Source organism: Streptopelia decaocto (assembly GCF_964273445.1).
Source record: "Streptopelia decaocto genome assembly, chromosome: 5".
NCBI classification, from domain to species: Eukaryota; Metazoa; Chordata; class Aves; order Columbiformes; family Columbidae; genus Streptopelia; species Streptopelia decaocto.
In genome coordinates, this window is record NC_138659.1 from 24,221,416 (window position 1) to 24,243,779 (window position 22,364).

The following is a 22,364-nucleotide window of genomic DNA, read 5'->3' on the forward strand; positions in this document are numbered from 1 at the left end:
CGCTGTTTATTATTCTTGCCTGACTTCCTGGTTATAATATCCATGACTCTTCAGAAAGAATTACACTTTCATAGCTAGCATTTCTTTTGGGAATCTATTCTCATCACTGATATTTCATTGCTTACAAAAAAAAGTAATTAATTTTGTAAATGTCTTTTTTTGTTCTCATATTGAGGTCTTTAAAATGGGAAAAAATTCTCCAGCTAACAAGAGAAAAATTTAGTGTAATGCAGTGGATCAGTCAAAGGCACAAAGATGAAGGGAGTGTTAGGTTGTTTGGGCGACAGAGTTAAAGATTGAGAAAAGATAACCAAATGACAACTACTGAATTAGGATTTATAATTTTGCTGTGTTCATCACTGTAAGATTTCTTGTTCTCAAATCTTGTGAGGGAAGGACAGTTCTGTTTAGGTGGGGTTGTGAGTATGGAGTGGCATTTGCCTGCTTTTTGCTTGCAGCATACAGGATCAAGCTTTCTTCTCACTTGAAAGTAAGGCTTTCTTCTCTATACCCCATTCACTTTGAAAGAAGAAGGGGCCTCAGTGTGTTTAGTATTCCTCTGTCACTGATCTCTGGGATGTACCTGCTTACATTAACTGGCTTTTTAACATAATTTACTTCTTTAATTTGCATACTTCTAGAGAACACAAGCAGCCAGTGCTGCTGCCATAAAAAGCATATGGTAGCATACACTGAAGTTTTATCTTATGTCTTCCTTCTCAAGAGCAGTTACTAAACATGATTTGCAAGAGATGTTTACTTTTCTTGAGAGACCAAAATCTCCATATTAAATATATTTACAGTTATAGCTGGTAACTTTCCCTGTCCTGTGAAGAATGCTTTTTGCACAAGCAATGAGTAAGAACAGAATGCTTGAGAGGAAAATATTAAGAAGTTCTGCCTGCTTAGAATTAAAACATGATGCTTTTGAAGCAATAAGAAGTTCAAAGGATGTTGTTAGAGCAGCCTGTTAGTAGAATTTGCATCTCTTGAGTTATGGCAAGTGTTGTTCCTGTGTTTGATCTTCCAATTGCTTTGCTAAAACACACACGGAATGCTACGGTAACAACTGTTAACTTTTGCTTTCTTTAATTTTTACAATGGATCTTTACACGTTCTGCTGTATGACTTGATGGCCCAGTTTTATTAGAGCAAAATGCACTACCAACTTGACAGTCAGCAAATATATCACTTATTGAGTCTTCTTGGGATGACTCCTCACTAGTATACTTCTAAAAAAATTGAGAGAGTAAGTCTGATTTTCCTGTGGTAAGCATTCATCCATATATGCTAAGGTATATATTCTAATTCTTACATTCACACTGAAATTAGTTGGGACTAACAGTACAGGAAAGTCCATTTTACCTAATCAGAGTTTTATCACAAAGCCTTGTAGTATTTTTATTTCAGTGTAGAAACTAGTGATATAGCATAACATTACATAGATATTCAGGAGTAAACCAGTTTTTCATTGCTATAATGCTGTTTACGAAAATTAAAAGCATGAACACGCGTTTTAATCAAACTGTTTCATGATGCATTGTTCAACCCAAGTGCTATATTTGATGTCAGCAGGCCAGAACTAATAGTCATTAGGATTACAGTGTTCATGTGCACACAGATCCAGTTTTACTGAACTGTGACTCGGGCATCTCATAGTTTAGATTTGATTAATTCTAATTAAAAAAAAAAACATAACTAGGATAAATTTTTGAATAATTGAAAATAAGTAATATAATCTTTAACATACAAATACACAATGCATAATTTTGTGGGACAAAAAATAAGCCAAAGTGAGGAGAATAGGAAAAAGATAACGAATTGTGTCATTCCCAAATGGAACTCTTTTTTCCTGTCTCATATTACAGCTACCTAATTGCATTATTCTGCAGCCAAGATGAAGTGTATGTATACTAATTTATTTGTAGGATTATATTATGTCAGGATTTTTGCATCTATGCATCAGAGGCAAAGAGTACTGGCCACTTTCACTATATCAAATGCTTAATTTCACTATGTTGATACTCATGGTCTTGTGCACCTATCTTGATTAGTATCTCTTCCAGGGAAGTGGAATAATTCTTGTTTCTATATTCTAGTGTTTTGGGAAGGATAAGTGGTTCTTCCCCCTGCCTCAAATACTTTCCTAGTTTTCACAGGCAAGGCTAGCTCGTTTATTTGCATAATTTTAGACTCTTTAGATCTTACAAGGCCTATATAATTTCAAATAAGTGAATATTGGAAATGTTAAACTCACTTCGATATTTCTGTGACCAGACACATCACAAGTCTGCGGTCCTTATTAGGAAGATTTGCCATGTACCTGCATTTGGGTGAAGGTCTGAGAGATGATGAGTCATAGTCTCATAGCCTTGAACTTACATTGGATTAACGGAAGAAATGATATCACTTGAAACTACCTCTACATTTGAGTGATTCTCCCTGACTGGCATTCCAGTTTAACACACTTGTGGCATTTTCATGCTTTTTTATTAATGCAGCCAGATATTCCTCAGATAAATAAGACCTAAAAGCAGTACAAAACTAGCACTATCACAGCAAGTTTGAATGCAGTGATGAAGGCAGCTGTCAAAGACCAGTTTTGATATTCTGCCTTGTTTTAGTTGGATGTCAACAATACTCATATAGTCCTGGGTTAAGTTAGTAGTTGTGTCTGTGGGTCTGGTACTGGCTCTGATGTGAACATACTTAAATGTTTCCTTATTGTAGAGAGGCAAAGAATTTCTGACGGTTGTTAAGAGCATGGAATGGAGAAAAGTTTTTTACAAATATTCCAAAGCAGATTCCAGTATTAATACTGTGCTCTTGGTTTCATAAGGCAGTGTGATTGTAAGAGATAGCAGAACAAGTAATAGCTTCTTGAGTTGTCTGGCATCTGACAGCTATACTATTCTGAGTTTCTAAACTTCCTACTAAAAATGTAACAAACAGTTTCATAAAAACTAAAAGAATCTGATTTCAAAAGATATGTTTCTTTTACAAGGCTAATGTTTGGTTTGAATTTCAATAGGGCTGTGTATGTATTATCCATTATTGGTAAGCCAATTCACATACCAGGGAAAGAAGAAAAAGGGGCATAAGAAACATTCTGAAGATTTTTCTCCCAGTTGGGGTTTTGAGTTGAAACTGGTGCTTTTACAAGACACACAAAAATCCATTCCATAGTCATGGGTGCTGCTGCATGCATTCTTCAGTACTTAGTGTAGAACAAACTTCAGCAAAGATTTTTTTCCGTGGTTAGGATGTTCATTGTGTTTCTTCTTATGTGGATTTTCTGACTAATAAATTTTGAACTTCGTGCCACCGTGTTCCTCTTAGCAAGCTGTCATGGAGGAAGTCATTCCCTCTGCTGTTTCTAGCCTCTTATTTTTTGAAATTGTGAGAAATATATTTTTGACACCCCATGGTCAGACAGGTCATTAGTACCAGTGTTGTTTTGTGGGAAGTGAAATAGTGCAAGTGGTATGATAGTTTCAACATTGTATTCTTAGAGAATCAGGCTAATAAAGATGCAATCTTCACAATCAGTTTAAAGCATGATGAAGGAAAGAAAAAGATGCTCCTTTCTCTATACTTGTAATTCCTCTATTGTCTGCAAAGTAACAGAAACAAAACAAAAACCACAGCCTGTATTCCTGTTGAAACAAACAGGCTTTGCAACAAAATTAAGTGAAACTCAGTCTAATAACACTGCTGGGGTGAGATTGTTAACTGTCAAGAGGCCAGAAATAGGATCCATATTTGCACCAAGTTGGCGTTGTTGTGGGTTTGGTTTTTTTTCGTTTCATGGTGCTTTGAAGGAATTTAATACAAATTTCAGGATGGATAATCCAGCACAGTAGTAAAATTAAAGCTGGACAGAATTTCTTATGATAAGATTATTAATTTTTATGTGTTTGTAGAATAACATGTCTGTTTAAAGCCTTAGTGTTTCATGTGTTTCCAATTTACACTTTTTAGTAAAGATATGTGGCTGATAAAAGTATGTGTATAAGTAATTTAGCATTTGATGAAAAGAAAGATTAGTTAATTTTGTCCTTGCCCTGTATGTGTTGTATTGGACTCTCAAGAGTTGAGCTTTGGGTATTTTAGAAGAAACAGTATGGTCACACATTTGCATTAGATCACTATCTTTCCTCTGCATAGCCTACCCTTAGGAAGTGTTGAAGTACACCATCTGCCAGAAATGATCACTCTAATTTTTTGTGCTAATTAAAGCCTTCAAACAAAGCTGACATTCACTTGCACGGGTTGTTTCCCGTTATATGGGATGTTTGTGAATATACGGATGTTTGTGAATATACGGTGAAAATTCGGTGTTGGGTCCAGTCCTATTTAACATCTTTATTGACGATTTAGATGAAGGGATTGAGACCATCATCAGCAAATTTGCTGATGACACCAAGTTGGGAGGGAGTGTCGACCTGCTGGAAGGCAGGAGGGCTCTGCAGAGGGATCTGGACAGACTGGAAAAATGGGCTGATTCTAATGGGATGAAGTTCAATAAGGCCAAGTGCCGGGTGCTGCACTTTGGTCACAACAACCCCCTGCAGCGCTACAGGCTGGGCGCAGAGTGGCTGGAGAGCAGTCAGACAGAAAGGGACCTGGGGGTACTAATTGACAGGAAGCTCAACATGAGCCATCAGTGTGCCCAGGTGGCCAAGAAGGCCAATGGTATCCTGTCCTGTATCAAAAATAGCGTGGTCAGCAGGACAAGGGAAGTGATCCTTCCCCTGTACTCTGCATTGGTGAGGCCACACCTGGAGTATTGTGTTCAGTTCTGGGCCCCTCAGTTCAGGAAAGACATTGAAGTGCTGGAGCGAGTCCAGAGAAGAGCAACAAGACTGGTGAAGGGACTTGAGCATAAGACCTATGGGGAGAGGCTGAGGGAGCTGGGGTTGTTTAGTCTAGAGAAGAGGAGGCTTAGAGGTGACCTCATCACTCTCTATAACTACCTGAAGGGAAGTTATAGCCAGGTGGGGATTGGTCTCTTCTCCCAGGCAGTTAGCAATAGGACAAGGGGGCATGGGCTTAAACTCTGCCAGGGGAAATTTAGGCTGGATATTAGAAAGAAATTCTTTACAGAGAGAGTGGTCAGGCATTGGAATGGCCTGCCCAGGGAGGTGGTGGACTCGCCGTCCCTGGAGGTTTTTAAACTGAGATTGGACATGGCACTTAGTGCCATGATCTAATAAACGGACTAGAGTTGGACCAAGGGTTGGACTCGATGATCTCTGAGGTCTTTTCCAACCCAGTCGATTCTGTGATTCTGTGATACAGAATCATAGAATCGTTTCAGTTGGAAGAGACCTCAGGATCATTGAGTCCAACCATAACCTAACTCTAGCACTAAACCATGTCCCTAAGGGCCTCATCTACAGGTCTTCTAAACACCCCCAGGGATGGTGACTCCACCACTTCCCTGGGCAGCCTGTTCCGCTGGTTCACCACACTTTCCATGAAGAATTTTTTCCTAATATCCAATTTAAACCTTCCTTGATGCAACTTGAGGCCATTTCCTCTTATCCTATCACTTGTTACTTGGGAGAAGAGACCAACACCCTCCATGCTACAACCTCCTTTCAAGTAGTTGTAGGCAGTGATAAGGTCTCCGTTCAGCCTCCTTTTCTCCATGCTAAACAACCCCAGTTCCCTCAGCCGCTCCTCATCAGACTTGTGCTCCAGACCCCTCCCCAGCTTTGTCGCCTCCTCTGCACTCTCTCCAGCACGTCAGTGTCCTTCTTATGATGACGGGCGATTGTAGCTACCACACTACTTCTCTTTTTATTGATGTGGCTACAAAGTATTCCATTTTGTAGGTGGGTAAGGCATAACAGCTTCTTTTTATTCTATCAAATTTTTAGACATTAACTGTTCATATCCAATTTTTTTTAACATGGTTTAGGCAGAATAGGAAAAAAAGATAAGTTTAATCAAGTGGGTGGGGCAGTTTGTTATTAGCTTGATTCTTTGACTGAGGAAATGGGCAAACCAGTAGCTCTAATACACAGGTGTCAAACACCCGGCCCACGGGCTGGATCTGGCATGCCTCCTTGTTTTATGTGGCCTGGCACTTTGTTTCCACCCGGCAGCTGTGCCAAGCTCCTTGTCCCCAGGCTCCTGCCAGTGCGCTGGTCCATGCGTGCAGTGTGTGTGATGTGCGTTGCACTGCAGGAGCAGGAGAATGGCGTTTGAATGAGTTCAACAGCCCTGCGTTACAGGACTACCATTGCAATAAAGTTATGGTTAGAGAAAACACCTTTTGGGATTTATCTGTGCACAGAACAAATGGGCCTTGCAGAACAGAGCACAGCATAGTTTTTAAAATAACTTTATTCTGTTTGTTTTTCTCTGAGGTATTTATAATTTTACCAGCTGTATATTACATTACTACATGATGCCAGTGTTTCCCTCTTCTGCTTGTGCTAACAGGAATATTTCAAGTTGCTCAAGCAAAGTGTGGAGGAGTAGTATGCTGTAATTTCTGTGGTATTTCTGATTAGAAGATGTGTTCATGTGTAACAGTTTGGAGGACGAGGAGGGTCAGAGAGGAGAGAAGTATCTAAAAAGCTCAAGGTTGCATAAGAGTACCTGAATGTTTTATCCCTTTTTAGTAAATATGTAATTGCAGTTATTGAGTGGAAACTATTGAGTTTCCACTAGTGTTATTGGAACTTGTGAGACTAGTGCTATTGAGTTGCCATAGAACACAAAGGAGCCACACACCATTTCTGGTTCTATTCTAAAAGCCTTTTAATTTCCTGTAGCTCTCAAAACCAGTTTTATATTTAGTAGATTATTACAAATATTTGCTTTTGTTAATTAAACCCTAATCTAGCATTCAAAATGCAAGATTTAAATCTGATTTAGTTTATACAGATATTTTAAAACAGGACTGTATAAATGTGATTTTAGGACTATTTATACAGTCCGAAAATTACATTCAGCCCTTCGAAGGCAACCACGAGGCTGATGTGGCCCCCGGTGAAAATGACTTTGACACTCCTGGTCAACATCTTCTAGTGCTTACTGAACCCTGTTGCAAAAGATGAAACTGGCAAATGACCTGTAAACAAATATGTAGTTTATAGATTAGCCCTAAGTATCTACAAACAGATGCTAATACAGTTAACTTCTGTAGTTCTGAAAGTATGATAGGCATGTCCAACTGTATATTTAGCTAGGCTTCAGACTCTTAGTTTGAGTACTGGTCAGCAGACTTTTTTCTTCCCCTTGTTTTTCTATGTGAGTTTTTTTCCTCATTATTTCAGATAAAGTGCTATCATCTAGCGTTGACTTTATTTTGCTGCAGCAGAGTGTTATTCTAGAGCAGATTAGTTTTTGTGGTCACTTAGGATGTTCTGTACTCTTCAACATTTCTGATCTTCAAGGCTCTGCATGTTTAGCTGGTTGAGACTTGCGTACTTGTCTCATCTTACACAACTGTCCGGGGAAGAAATAAAAATATGTTCCATTTTAAACTTGACTAGTACTACTGACATCAATAGGGTAACTTCATTAGCATAAAGTTAAACAGGCTCACCGCCCTCTCCACGACCTGTCCTTGAAGGGCAGTACATTTGGAAGTTAGCAAGGAGTTACTCTTGACATAGAAAGCCATTAATGACTGGATTCTGGGCTCCTGAAACTTTTCCTTTCTTCTTAGTGGTGTTACCACAATAGGTGAGATAGGCTGAAGTCCTTGAACTGACAGTTAATTTATAAGGGAAAAGAGCTGGCAAGGCAGTACATTCAGGGATTTTATTCTTTCTTGTAAGAATTTGCAGGCCATTTTGCTCTGCCAGATGCTGCAAATTTTATTTTGTTTGGCTTATGAGAATTTGGCAGGTCGGGTATTTAGACGGCATTTATTTTGTTGTAACTAGTTATTTTTAAATGGTTATTTGTTGGATAATTTTAGTTTGAATATGTGTTACCTTTTATATGAACACTGTGCATGCATTTAAAGCATATGGTTAGGTGCACTTTTAAAATTTAAAAAAATATATCAAGTTAAGATTTGAATATGTCAAGTAAAGTAAGTATTTTACATGTTTTCTGTCTGGCAAAAAAGTAAATAATACTCTTTGGGTTTATAGAATAAAATGTAGCTCTTCAGGTATGAAAATATTTCCAAGACTAATAGGAAGAAGATCAATACCTTTGGTTTCCTTTGAATTTTAGGGTAAGGTGGGAAGGAAATGTTTATAAAACCACAGAATTTTTAAAGTAAAAATGGTTATGGTTTTGGTGTAAGGCCTGAAACTTCCTTTTAGTATGAATTTTGTTTTCCACAAAACCTGAACTGGACCGTGAGTTTGTGGTTGTGTTTTTTACTAGGAGTAAGACAAATTTGGTGAATTTAGGACTGCTGAATATCTCATTGACTTCTTCCATGCACACATAAATGTTTTTTTCAAAAGGAAGGACTCCTTAGGTGTTGTCAAAGCTTCATGCTTTTTGTCATGCTTTTTTCCCATTCTTTTTCTTGGTCTGTTCTGTTCACATATGCACTTGCAAATCTGACCTCTGCTGGAAAAAAAAGACTGAAAAAAGTGTAGAGCCAGTGGATTTTCAATGTCTGTTCTAGTAATAAGATAATTTGATGCATCTGCATTTAAAGAATTTCAGCTACTACTGCAGAAACCACTTAGCACAGAAACATAGAGACACATGAAATTAAAATAAAGTGTCCCTAACATTTGCTAACTGGCCTCAGTAAAGAAACTGTATATGTGCTAAGGTTGCATGCTCTTGGAGTTGTGTGCTGAGCTGTTTGCAACTCACTGGTGCAAGCTTGTCAAAATACAATTTATTTTGATGATGGGAGGTGGTGAGGGCAGATGAGTGATCAACTGTAATACACGATTATAAATTTCTGTTATTTAGGAGGACGTCAGTGAAATTGAGTGGGATGCGCCCAATGTAGTTAAATGCCATATAGGGGGATATATTTCTAATGCTCACTTCCAATATCCAATGCAGAGAGGCATTTGATGCAATGACCTTAAATTGGGATAAGGGAAAAGACAGAGAGGACAGTTCTTCCCACCATCATCTTACACAGTACCAAAGCAAAGTGTCAGCTTTCCTATGCTTCGTTCCAAATATGCATTCCTGAAAGACATATCTGTCAGGTGACAACAATGCTTCATAAATAAACTGTACCTAGATTTACATGAATTTCGGATGAATTGATGAAGTGTGTAATTCTGCTGAGCATTTGTCATTCTTTTGGGAATAGGCCTATTCATTTTGCAAGGTTAAATTATTTTTGAACACTTAAAAATTTGCAGAACTTGATTCTGAATAACTACAGCAACTAAAGCACTGACTGCAAAGAGTTGCCAGATGAAGGTATAAGTTGAGAGATCACCGCACATGTATAGAGAAGTTTGTAGAAACAGTGACCATTTTGAATAAACAACCACTACTTTCACAACATTCTAACAGTCTTGGGAATAGAAGATTTAAGGAGGGCTTTGCAGAACAGTTTTGGTTCTGGGACTCCTAAATGTTAAGGGGGAAAAAAAAAAAAGGGGGATGCCTAGTCTGAGCTGTTGAATATGTTCTAGAGACTGGTGCTGTATGTGGTACAGAAGTAGAAATTTACATGGAAAAGGTAGAAAAAATGGGGTAGATTTTCTGCTGTGACAGGTAAAATGTAGTGAGTGGGGGGATGTGAGAGAATAAAGTGGTAGAAGTAAATGGCTGTAACATTACTTCTGCAGGGACATTCTGAACAAATATGAATGAGTGGAGATTTCACTTAATTCAGAGAAAATTACATTGTCTCTTTTCTTGTGTGTTAATTACTGAAGAGTCCCTACTGTTCTTCTGTGAACTGCAGGTCGTTACACAGTTAGTAATAGCAGTTTGCACGTGTTTCCACTGGTGTTTGAATGAGTCATGTCCATGGTGGTGTGCAGCTGTAGACAGAAGGGTGGAATGGCCTTAGGAATGCAGTAGGAGTGTGTGTGTGTTAAGCAGAAGCTGCTGGAGGATAAAATCACTGGGTCTTTTACTCTAGTTTACAGTACAAATAACATCAGTCTGCAGTATATGTACTTAAACACAGTATGTCTAGCGTGCTCAAACTTGCACCTTCATATTTAAGTAATAGTGTATTTCTTAAATCTACATAGATGGAGAAATTTCAAAGACACAAATTGAAGAAGGCATTTGATCCCACCTGATCTCTTTATAGAAGTTCTATCTGTGTGAGCAGCCATGCCACAGCTTGGCACACTTTCAGTTTCTCAAGCTCCCTTTGAGCCTGTACTGTCTTCGCTCTGATTTGACATTGGCACTACTGAGAAGATTGTTCTTGGGATCGTTCTTTCATTGTGGTAGAAAGGAGATGCTTTTGAAAATGTCCCCAACAAAGGTCACTTTAAAATAAATAAGCATACTTTCATACATCAAGTACTGGCAAGGTGTCCTGATGTTTTTCCCACAAGTACATTTATAAAAGTGTGGAGTAGCACAAAGCTGCTTTGGGGCTATTCAGCTGTTTCCATCACTTGTAAGAATTATCTCTATGATAGTTGAATGATGGTGAGGATTTGGGCATCTCTGATAATACTGTTGTGTCTATGCTTAACTTTTGTTAAAATTATTACAACTAATTTATAATTATGGCTGATGTATCTGGGAGGATGCTGAAGGCTTGGAGAAAGCAGATGCTTAATATGGCTTAGTCTGTCAAGGTCTGTGTGTTTCAGGATTCTTTACAGCAACAATGATGAGAGGAGGTGACATACAATTGTTAGTAGAAATATGGAGGTTTTCATAGAATCAGCAGCTAAAGATTACAGGATATCTGCTTAAATGTTCATTAGTGAAGCAGTGCTATAGAGACCTATTGGACAAACCTCAGAGTCTGGAAAAAAAAGGACTGTTCCTGAGTTACTGAGATTCTGGCTATTCTGCACACACTGAACTAAAAAATTTGTGTTAGAGTTGAACTCCAGGATTCGGCTTTTCAGTCGTAGCATTGATTATAAGTACAAAATGATTTTAGAAAATGTTTTTAGAAGAGTGACTAGTTACTCAGACTTCGGTGTCTTCTTTATTGGATTTTCATGTTTAGTTCTCAGTCTTAAAATCAATGCAGGATTTGAAGTTGGTAGTATTTAGTTTGTCATACCAGAAGTAGGATTCAAGTTGGTTATATAGATTTTTTTTTTTTTTTTTTAGCTGATGACTACTGATGTTGACAACTTCAAAAGGCATTTATAAAAATTCTTCCCATACGTTTGGCTGTTATGTAGACATGTTGGGAAGTGGAAGAATAGCATCCAATAAGATCTGACTTTGGTTTCCTTTTCTCATCTCAGTTAGCTTTAGCTGTATCTTGAAGGAGTCTACATATAATGATGTTCCCTGTTTTCTAAGACGTTTTGTTGGTTCTTACAGTGTTCAAAGTTATCAGTACTTGCTCACAGACAGTCAGTTTCCAACCAGTATGACATCAAGTTCTTCATTGTTGCAACAAATTTTGTTTTGGGGGAAGCAAAGAGGCAGCTCCACACTTTCTGTTGTCTTGTCATCTTCATCTTTTTGTAGGGTTGCTGGAGTTCCCTGACAGACTTTCAAGCTGTGAGTGTTTTCTTGACAGTATCAGTAAGAAACCCATACATGCAAACCCCTCTATAATACTAATAAGAATATTTTGGCTGGACTGAATAGAGATTGGGATAATTTCTAAGGACTAGTAGGGAGAGATTAAAGGTTATACGTCTGCAAGATCAGCCCGCAGAGAGGAAGGTGGTGTCAGATGTGAGCAGGGATGCTTTAGAAAAATGTGTTTCTGGCCAGGACAGCCTCAGAATGGTTAAGATTGTGATAACTGACTGCTTCCTTTTATTGATGAATTATTACTGGAAGAGTGTTTGTGCTACTACAGTTTCCACACAGACCTTGTGCATGTGGAGGATGCTCAACAGAGGGCTAACACTACTCAGGAGAATGTCTTAATTACATGTATCAAGTTGGGCACGCTTTTTCTATGAGCAAAAGATGTTGGAAAGGGATTTTGGTTTGTCGTGAAATTAAGTCATTAAGTCTGGCAGCAATGTGAATACCCGAAATGGATGCAGGAATGTGTTTGTATCTCTTTCATAAATTCTTTTCCGTGACAGAATGAGTATGAAAAGAGCATAGATACGATGTGTCCTACTGTCCTTACCCAGTTCCTTAGCTTGCAGTGTTCCGAAAGCTTCTCCATTCCAGGTGACATCTTTCTGCATTAAATGTGCTTTTTATCTGAATGGAAGTAGGGCTTATCTGATTATTAGGAAGCCAAAATGTGTAATAAAACCCAATTTGTGAGCCCACAGTTTATACAGTAATGGTTATGTGCAAACTCTAATACACACATGTTGTAGGCACACAGATGCAAATGAATACAGCTGTAAAGTCAAGCTTATTGTAAACACTAGCATTGCTTGAAATGTAATAAGATCTGATGAAAGATTAAGTGCTTTGTATTATTGAAACAAACTTTCAGTTGAATTTATTTGAGAGACGGCAGAGCCTGCAAGTACCTTTCATGTGCTCTGGTAGTTATCTGAAAGTATTTTTTTTCTCCTGCAGATCTTCTAACACAAGAAGTGAGATTGTGAGTTTATTTTTATTAAAATTCCTTGAGAGGGAAAATGGAAAGGAAAATAAGTTCTTTATATTTTTCTTAGGTTCCTGACTTTATAGATTTTTCTCGACCGGGAGGATATGGCATAAAGGAGCACATCATCATTGCAAACAGAGGGCTGAGATTCAGGAGTTAGTTTTGTGATCTAGTTATTGGGTTAGTTCCTAGTTATTTGGGCTAACTGCTTAATCGTTTTTTCTACATATAATGTGGCAGTATTATGGTGGAATCAAATGGCAGGAAAATGCAGTTGTTTATCTTTACTGTTAGTTAATGCACATCAATGAAAGTTACCACTCCTTGAAAATAAGTTCAAAAAAACATGCACAAAGGTGAAGACTTGGACAACAAGGGAAGGTGGGGAGAGAGAGGGGTCAGTCTGGCAGAAGAAAGTATCTGAGGTGACCAGGGCTACAACACAAACATCTTTATGTATAACCTGCACTTGTGGTGAATTGCAGGGTTTCCTACATTTTGTTGTGTGACAGCTTACCAGTTAAATATCATGGTACTTGTGAAGAGATTTGCTACACCTAAAGCCAAAATTTTCAAAGCACTTCTGTCATATGGATGATGTCGGTCACTTTTTTCCCTCCTCTTCTGATTTTCCTGCTTTATATAGCAGTAAACAGACTGTTTTTTCTTAAAGCTTTTCTACTGCTTTCATTTTGCTTTTGCTTGGTCTGTCCTAAATATCTTTTGTCTTGTACCTGACAGTGGGAACAGTGGAGTCCCTACAAGGCTGAAGTGTGGAGAAAGAAAACTGTTTTCTGTTTAGAAACATCATTTTTCTTTTTCCTCTGTGCTTTACCCCGTTTTCTTTGGTATGCTTTTGCATATTTTATGTGCATACAGTTACCAAGCTGCCCCTTCTTTGTATATTGGCTAGGAAAAAGTTTCAAATGGTCTAAAGTCTATTTCCATTAAATTTGGCAGCATTCTTTTTTTTTTTTTTTTTTTAATAAACTAAGCTGGGAATGGAACTTGAACCTTGATAAATATTGGGATAGCCTGGACATGTTCCTGTGCGACCTCACCTAGGTGTTCCTGCTCCAGCAGGGGGATTGGACTAGATGATCTTTTGAGGTCCCTTCCAATCCCAAACATACTGTGATACTGTGTGTGTGAATCAGTAACCCATGATACAGCCTGCAGAGCTGAGCACCATCATTTATGGGCATGGCTAAGAAGAGAGAGGGCCCCGTTTTTCCTCTGATAGGTATTCTGGACTAAAAACTGTTAGGGGACCAGACTAAAAACTGAATATAAAACAATAACTTAGTTTCAGGTGATATACAATTACATTCAAAACAACACAGGGAATTTAGACTGTATTCTGGGTTCGTTGATTCCACTGTAACCCAATTTTTACATATCCAAAGCTGCTTATTAGGTTTCCATTGTTACATCATCATAATAACTTCCACCAAATGGGATTCTCTTTCTCAGTTTATGGGGCATATGTTGCCTGTGTGGCAAACTTTATTGCTATAACATGCTCCCGATCCCTCTGTAAGTTTGCAAGGTTGTCATTGTGCCTGTTACATGTTTGTTTTTAAGGCAGCACCATGTATGTCACCCCCAGTTCTTTATAAAGCATCCAATCACGTATTGCAAACTCTGTTAACCTGCTAGTTCTCAAACACTGGAAAACAAAAACATTGGAAATATATGTTTGGTTTTATTTATCTTATGGAAATAGTTGTAGTTGATCACAGGGCTCTTCACTTAAGCTTCTGTGCCCTTTGCTATCTGTGCGTATAGCAAACCTGCAAAGAGATCTTTTATTTTCGAAAGAGGGTAATGACTTGATTATCTGACTTTCAAATAATTATTATGTTGAGATGGTTATAATTTTGATAACTTTTTAAAAGAGTGCAAGAACATATTTATTTTTCCAAATGTAAAACATCCTACTGTTGCACATCTAGGAATTCTTTGTTGTGTTATATAAAAAGTGAATGTCTTGCTTTTTATTTTCTTGTGTTAGCAATGCCCTCCTAATGCTATGAGTAGCAGTGGCTTAAAAGGGAAAACATGCAAGCGAAGAAATAAATTTGGAGGCCATTAGGAGAGCTCTCTTTAAAATTTAGTTCAGATGTTTTAGGGAGTATACAAATATTTTCAGCCATCTGCTGAAATTTCAAAATTGTTTTTGCTTTGCTTAAAACTGTATAATTAACTTTCATTCCCAAACCTATAACACACAGTTTTTAATAAGGATTTTAACATGACCTAGTAGCCTATTGCTCATATGAACGCGTCTCTTCCATGTGACATTATATCTGGACTCACCATTTGTTTTGTTTTTATGTCTTCCTCCCTCCTCACCCCATTTTCTTACAGAGATCAGAATATTCTGGATCCTACTTTGGAATATGTTAAGGTAAGGTACCTTTTCTTACCCTCAAAATATTGTATTTTGTATATAAGCAACATTGCCAGAGCATTTCCAGCCATTTATAGTCAAGTAGTACTTCTGTCTATCTTTTGCTGCAGAAAAAATAGTTATATATGTCAGACTATTTTCTGCATGCTTCAGTGAAGTATTTGTGGGCATTGTGTTTTGGGCGTACGTTGCATTTTTATATTGGGGTGTCTTTTCAGTTATATCGTGTCTACCTATGATCTTGCCTTTGTTAACAGATTAAAAGAATCCATATTTCTTTCTCATGGATTTCTGAGGAAGTAAAGGAATATATCTGAAAAGATCATAAAAATGTCAGATTTAGGTTCATGGTTTTAGCTATGTACTTACTAACATTACAGTCAAAAATTCACTTCTGGTCCAAAAAGTAACTGGAATCCTGGCAAAACTGTAAGTTCTGTTTTCCTTTTGTACATGATCAGACAGCTGAAAAACATATAAATAAGTATTTTGTTAGAATAAACAAAAAATAATCTGGAGTATTAATGAATTTTATTCAAAAATCAGTCTTGGATTTATAACATAGAAATTTTGGAAGAATCCTTAGGGCTGAGGTTCTGTACTGAGAGTCTCTTGCAGTGGCTGTCATTTCCACTGAATGAGTACCTTTCAACATGTTTCATTTAAGTGAGTATTATTTCTCAGAACCTTGAAAGAATCTGGCTTCTATGTCATGTCTCTCAACAGCAGGCTGCTTTAATTGTTGGGCTTTGTTCCCTCGCTTTTAAAAGACTGTAATCTTCTGAAAAGTGTCTGATAAACAAAGGTTATCCTTGAAATTAGGTTATTTCTGTAGCTATTCCTGTGGACAGCCTGAATTTCTCAGAGACGTGACTTTCTGCTTCAGCTTAGAGTTGCGGCAAGGAAGAGACTGAGGAGAGCCGATCAGCTGGGTTCTGCTGCTAGAATTCCCTCTGTGGGTGTTCATAGTTGAGGGAAATGGAAAGGTGCCCAGATTAGGGTTCAAGGTGATTGAAGAAGTAAGCTAGGAGAATGTAATGCAGTGTTGAGAGGAGACTGCCAAAGGAAAGTCCAGCGAATTAATTTGTCTCAAAGTGTGGAGGGTTCCTCTGCTGGACTTTCTGCTTAGGGTTGGGGGAGGTAGGAATTAGGGTTTAGAAGAAGAGAAGGGGAAGAGCAGAACACAGAAGTCCATGGAAAAAGGGGCTGCCAGGGGGCTCTGAGGACTGCTGCTGGAATTCTGCTCTGAACAGTTAGCTCAGTGTTGCGAGCTCTCTGGCCTCAATGCCAGCCCAAAGCTGCGATGTGGTAAAGTAGCTGAGACAGAGAAAGCCAAGAGCTTTCTGAAGAATACTGCAGAAGAGGGGATGCCAAAGGCAACAAAGTGGTGGACATGTTAATTGCTCTATTTAATCTACTGTGTGTCTTGCACTATGCTGTACAGAGTACGTTGTTACAGTTTTAATAATATGGACATGTAGAAGGCAGAGGTTTCATGTGCCAGTTCATCAATATATGTGCCTTTTCTTGTTGCAGCAAGTTCTATATTATAAATGTGGTTTCTGATCTTTTCAACTTTTCTAGCAGAAGCTTGTCTTGGACTCTTGTCAATAGCAGTGGTGCTAAGTTTAGCTATTAAAACTTTGATGTTAGGGAGGAAAGCCTGAGGAAAAGAGACTTATGAGGGAGGATACAAGAATTACAATCCCCTTCTCCTTCCTCTTTCAGATTTTCCTCTCTATATCCCTATCTTTAGTGAACTGTAAATTTGGTTTTCAGTTAAATCGTATTATAACAGGAATTCTAGACATCTTAAACTACAACTTTGAAAAATATGCAGAAATTGCTTTCTATTAAGTATAGCCCAAAACCACATTTTTTGACTGTAGAAGTCCAGGTTAGTAACAAAACTGATTCCAGAAATGTATTCTTCCACAAAAAAAATATAATTAATGCCAAATAAAGGAGGACCCTTATCAAGAATTTGCTATCAGTTTACTATGACTGTAGAAGATGTACCTGAATTCATAACAACAGGATCTTGGAACCCACTTTATTGGCTTAAGATTGAGCACAATGTATCCATTGTCTTCTAATATTTAAGTAAGGTAACTATTACATACTTGTTTATAAATTTTCCAGCTCATTGAAGAAATTATGATGGCAGTGTTAAATCAGGTGTAGACTGCAGAACACTAGCCTACTCAAGTTACAAAGCTGCAAGAATAGATTTCTGTAGCATCTCACTATGCTTGTACCAACATCGCCATTTGCACAAGTTTATTGACATATAATGTGTGCATATTTAGTTTGAGCAAGCAGGGTTGGTGCCAGTTGGGTAGGCTTTCACAGATGTTGCTTGAGTGGTGAAAAAAATACATTTAAATGAAGAAGAGATAGTAAGAGAATAGGAAGAAACCAACAGGAGCACTCTTGGGAGTGCTTATAACTAATCCACATTACCAGGCTGCACAGGCTTACCTAGACTACTTCAAGAGAAGCAGCTAGTGTTAAACTAGCTATATTTAAAAAGTAATTTTTAAAAGAGAAGCTGGGCACAGAGCTGATCCTGCAGCTTCACAGTTGCACATTAGGACTGTTTCTGCAGTGATGCAAACATGCTTGTGAGTCGCATGAGAAACATAATTAATACTTGTTCAGAATCTGCTTCTGCATCTCTTCAGAATTGGACTCTATTGTAAACAGAATGCATAGAATTCATTCAGGTATGAGGAAAAGTAACACAGTTATTAATTATTTTTATTGAGTGTGCTCTGTTTCACAGTGCGAATCATATATTGTGGAGAATATAATGGTGCTTATTGTGGCAATAGTGATTACAAGCAGGCATTGCTGTATAGTGCAGAGAGACTGATGGTAAACTCAAAAGTTGACTGTATCAATTTGCTTTTTATACAAACCTTTTCCATGCTAGAATCTGGTGACTAAAAGCAATACAAATAATTTCTTGTATTTAGAAATACTTTGGACAACGGAAAGGCAAACTGATTTTTTTTTCTCCTGTTTTATTCTCTTCAATATACAAGACAGAAAGCACTGACTATAAAATTAATTCTCTGAAGATGTTTTTTTAGAGAATGCTCTGTACGGATGCACTATGGTTTCTAATACTTGAATCTAAATTACAGCTCACAAGTGGCAGTTTCCTGCATCTTGAATATTGATGTATTATTTGATGCAGTATATAAAGAGAGCTAATTATGCAAAAGCAAGTTCTAAGGAAAAAAAAAGTACTGATTTGCTGGAGCCTGAATACTGAAATGTCCCTATGGCTTCAACTCTTCCTTTGTCTTCACAGCGTTTCTGAAACCATGGTCACAGTTAAATGGCTCTTTCAAAAACCCTTTTATGGTAGAAGAGAAAACAGGCCAGACTGCTTTGAGTCAGGCTGCTAACCAAGTAATGAAAGAGACTTATGGACACAATAGCACGTTGTACTTTCTGTGAGATTTTTACAAGTTTTATGAGCCAAATAATAGATCCATTGGTAGTCTCAGCAGGTTCTTCCCACACCCTGAGTCTGCACATCCACAGAACAGACTCCTGCAGGGGAGAAAGGATCAAGTGCTGGCAGCTTTGAGTGGGTCAGAGTCGTTTTTATCAAATTCGTGTGAACTAAAGATAGCTTTCTGTAATAAGTAAATGATCAAAATTGTTATTGTTGATCAAATCAAGTGGAACTCAGTTGTGTTATGTATGTTGTGTTATATTATGCATATTGTTGTAAGCAGTAACTACGCTTGTGCAAGATTGATTATGTTTTGTAGAACTTTGTAATAGTAATTAAGCCAACATCTGGAGGAAACCGGATAACAGAGCGCCCGGATAGTGCAACTGATAACAGAGAGCACCTGGATAGTGCACCGGATGACAGAGCCCCAGATGGTGCATCAGATAACAAAGCGCCCGGTAGCGCATGGACATTGTCGACTAGCCAACCAGGAACTAATTCGTCAGGGTGTCCCAGTGCGTGAATGAGTGCATAACAAATATAAGCACACACGAAAAGTTGAGTTTGTGTGCCGTTGGCGGAACCGAGTTCCCCCGGTCACCCAGCGCTGTTTTGCCTAATTACCGCTTGCTTTAAATTCGCTTGCTTAATAAAATTAACTGATTAGCTCAAAAACTCGTCTTCATTTATAACAAATTTTGGTGCCGTGACTCGGATTAAGGACTTCTAGGAGGGCCTTCTAAACTTTGGGGAGGCGCCCCGTCCCGTTTTTAGACGGCCCTGGAGTGGACGAAGGCTCGCCCTGAAACCTTAACCTCCGAACCCTAAATTCAGGTAATTAGGCAAAAGAATAAAAACCCCGTAAATTTTGTGCACAAAGAGCCGGACGAAGACCCGAGGGAGGGTAAGTATAGAAAGTGATTCCGTTCGGTTGGGGTGGGTTTCCTGGAGTGTGCTTGAACGAGACGCCCCCCCCGCCTTGTGGGGAGGAAGCGAAGCGAGTGTGGACTCTGCCGTAAGGCAGAGCGGGACCTTCTAGTAGTGCGGTTCTCATTGCCCGCGAGGGCGTGAGCCACGAACGAGGGGTGCGTGTGTGTGTGTGAAAGAAGGCACTCCGGAAGATGGGACAGAGGAAGAGCAAGCCCTCTGATCTCATGGGGAAGGGACCCAAGGAGAGGTTTCCAGATATTCCCCGGGATTCCCCAATGGGCTTTATGCTCAAAAATTGGGAAGGTGCATCTTGCACGAGAAATAAGAGTAAAGAGAAAATGGTATATTATTGTATGTATGTCTGGGGTAACCAGCAGATTAGACCAGATCATTTATTTTGGCCAATTTTTGGTTCATTTGAAGATTAGATTTGTCAGGCCCTAAAACTTTATGTAAATGATAAGGAGCCTTTTAATCCTGAAGAGAGCGAGTATGCGCGCTGTTGGCTACCTTCTGCCACTCGCGCTGGGATTTTCGCCTTAGGCGGAAAGAAATCTAGCCGCAAAAAGAGGGTCCCTGAGGAACCTCCACCCCCTCCCCCTCCCTATGATCCCCCGCCAGTAAGAGCGGGAAATGATCAGGAGGGCAGGAATGAGAGTCTGGGACCAGAAACACCAGCAAGGGACGGGTGCTGACATTAAGTGGCCCCAGCAGCGCCCTAATTGGGACAATCAAAACCCGGAACACAGGGGCCATATGGGAGATCTCCGCACTATAATCGTACAAGGGATTAAAGAATCGGTCCCTCGGGGGCAGAACATAAATAAAAGTTTTTAATGAACAACAAAAGAAAGATGAGACTCCCACAGAATGGTTAGAAAGATTAAGAAAGAGCTTGCAGCTTTACTCCGGGATAGACCCTGCGACACCGGTCGGGCAAGCTCTTCTAAAAACTTAGTTCGTGGCGAAGTCATGGCCGGATATTAGAAAGAAGTTAGAGAAGTTGGAAGACTGGCAAGAGAAAGGGTTGGACGAGTTGCTAAGGGAAGCGCAGAAGGTTTATGTGAGAAGGGAGGAAGAGACGCAGAGGAGACAAGCTAAAATTCTGGTAGCGGCAGTTCGAGAGGGACAGAGGACGGCTCCACAGAAGGGGGGGGCCACCACGCCTAAGTGGGAACGGGCCGCCTCAGGGGAGCCAAGTCGGACCGAAGGATTTGAGAGAAATAGAATGTTTTTACTGCCAGAGGAAGGGACATATGCGTATGAATTGTAGGAAACGTATACAGGATGAAAAGATGTATCATGTGGAGTAGAGGTGTCAGGGGCTCTATGTGCTGGGGACTTCTAAAACAACAGAGCCCTTGATAAAATTGAAGTTAGGTCCCCAGCGTCAGGAAATAGAATTCCTGGTGGATTCAGGGGCAGAAAGATCTACTGTCCAAATTGTGCCCCGGGGATGCACCCCCTCCTCGGAGAAAATACAAGTAATAGGGGCAAAAGGAGAACCTTTTTTTGTACCCGTAATGAGAGGAGTAGAAATAGAATCCCCATCCCGGACAGGGGTAGGGTCCTTTTTATTAGTACCTGAAGCCGAATATAACCTATTAGGAAGGGATTTAATTGTTGAATTGGGAATTAATTTAGAGGTAAAAGATCAAGAATTGAAGGTAAAACTGTACGCTTTAACAACCGAAGACGAAGCTAAGATCAATCCTGAAGTATGGTACACTCCCGAATCGGTTGGAAAATTAGATATTCCACTGATTACAGTGACAATAACGGATCCGGAAGTACCAATACGTGTTAAACAATACCCTGTATCACAGGATGGGAGACACGGGCTGCAACCGGTAGTTGATCGACTATTACAGCAGGGGTTGCTAGAACCATGCATGTCGCCCCATAATACCCCCATATTGCCCGTAAAGAAATCAGATGGGTCCTATCATCTAGTACAAGACCTCCGTGAAGTAAATAAAAGAACGGTAACTAGATTTCCGGTAGTGGCCAACCCTTATAACCTATTAAGCCAAGTGTCCCCAGAATTGACCTGGTATAGTGTAATAGACCTAAAGGATGCCTTCTGGGCCTGTCCTTTGAGAGAAGAATGTCGTGACTATTTTGCCTTTAAGTGAGAGAACCCTGATACCCATCGGAAGCAACAACTTAGATGGACGGTTCTTCCACAGGGATTTACTGAATCGCCAAACCTCTTTGGGCAGGCCCTAGAACAAGTCCTGGAAGATTTTGAACTGGAACCTGGAGTAGTTTTGGTACAATATGTAGATGACCTATTAATATCTGGCAAAAGCCAAGATAGTGTGCGAAGCACCAGCATTAAGTTATTAAATTTCTTGAGCCTAAAGGGTTTAAAGGTATCAAAATCTAAACTGCAATTTACTGAGGAAGAAGTAAAATATCTAGGGCACTGGCTGAGTAAAGGGACAAAGAGACTAGATCCAGAGCGAGTAAACACTATTTTGTCCCTCCAGCCTCCCAAGAATAAAAGGCAAGTGCGACAACTTTTAGGTCTTTTCGGCTACTGTAGACAGTGGATTGGAAATTATAGCAACAAGATTAAGTTCTTATATCAGAAGCTAGTGGGGGAAGGTCTGATGAAATGGAGTACAGAGGATGACGAGCAATTAGAAAACTTAAAAACTGATTTAGTAAATGCCCCAGTACTGAGTCTGGTGGATACCCGGAGGCCTTTCTATCTATTTGTTAACACGGAGGGTGGAACAGCCTTTGGGGTCCTAATGCAAGAATGGGCAGGAAAAAAAGAAACCCGTGGGGTATTATTCCAAGTTATTAGATCCAGTCAGTTGCGGTTGGCCTACCTGTTTACAGGCTATAGTTGCTACTGCCCTCCTAGTCGAAGAAGCTGGGAAAATAACTAT

The 22,364-nt window shown here is 39.2% G+C and overlaps 1 protein-coding gene and 1 long non-coding RNA gene across 4 annotated transcripts in view; one reads left to right on the forward strand and one right to left on the reverse strand.

The window, feature by feature from the left end:
* The window catches only part of BCAR3 (BCAR3 adaptor protein, NSP family member), an 82,645-nt gene that overhangs the window by 23,176 nt on the left and 37,105 nt on the right, over nucleotides 1-22,364 (forward strand). For all 3 annotated transcript variants that reach the window (XM_082054008.1, XM_082054009.1, XM_082054010.1), the window contains exon 3: nucleotides 15,020-15,059. In XM_082054008.1, coding sequence (XP_081910134.1) covers nucleotides 15,020-15,059 — 40 coding nt within the window. The remainder of the gene's footprint in view (nucleotides 1-15,019; nucleotides 15,060-22,364) is intronic.
* The window catches only part of LOC309440409, a 79,406-nt gene that overhangs the window by 21,150 nt on the left and 35,892 nt on the right, over nucleotides 1-22,364 (reverse strand). The window contains exon 2 of the long non-coding RNA XR_014184194.1: nucleotides 15,432-15,527. This is a non-coding gene — a long non-coding RNA (uncharacterized lncRNA). The remainder of the gene's footprint in view (nucleotides 1-15,431; nucleotides 15,528-22,364) is intronic.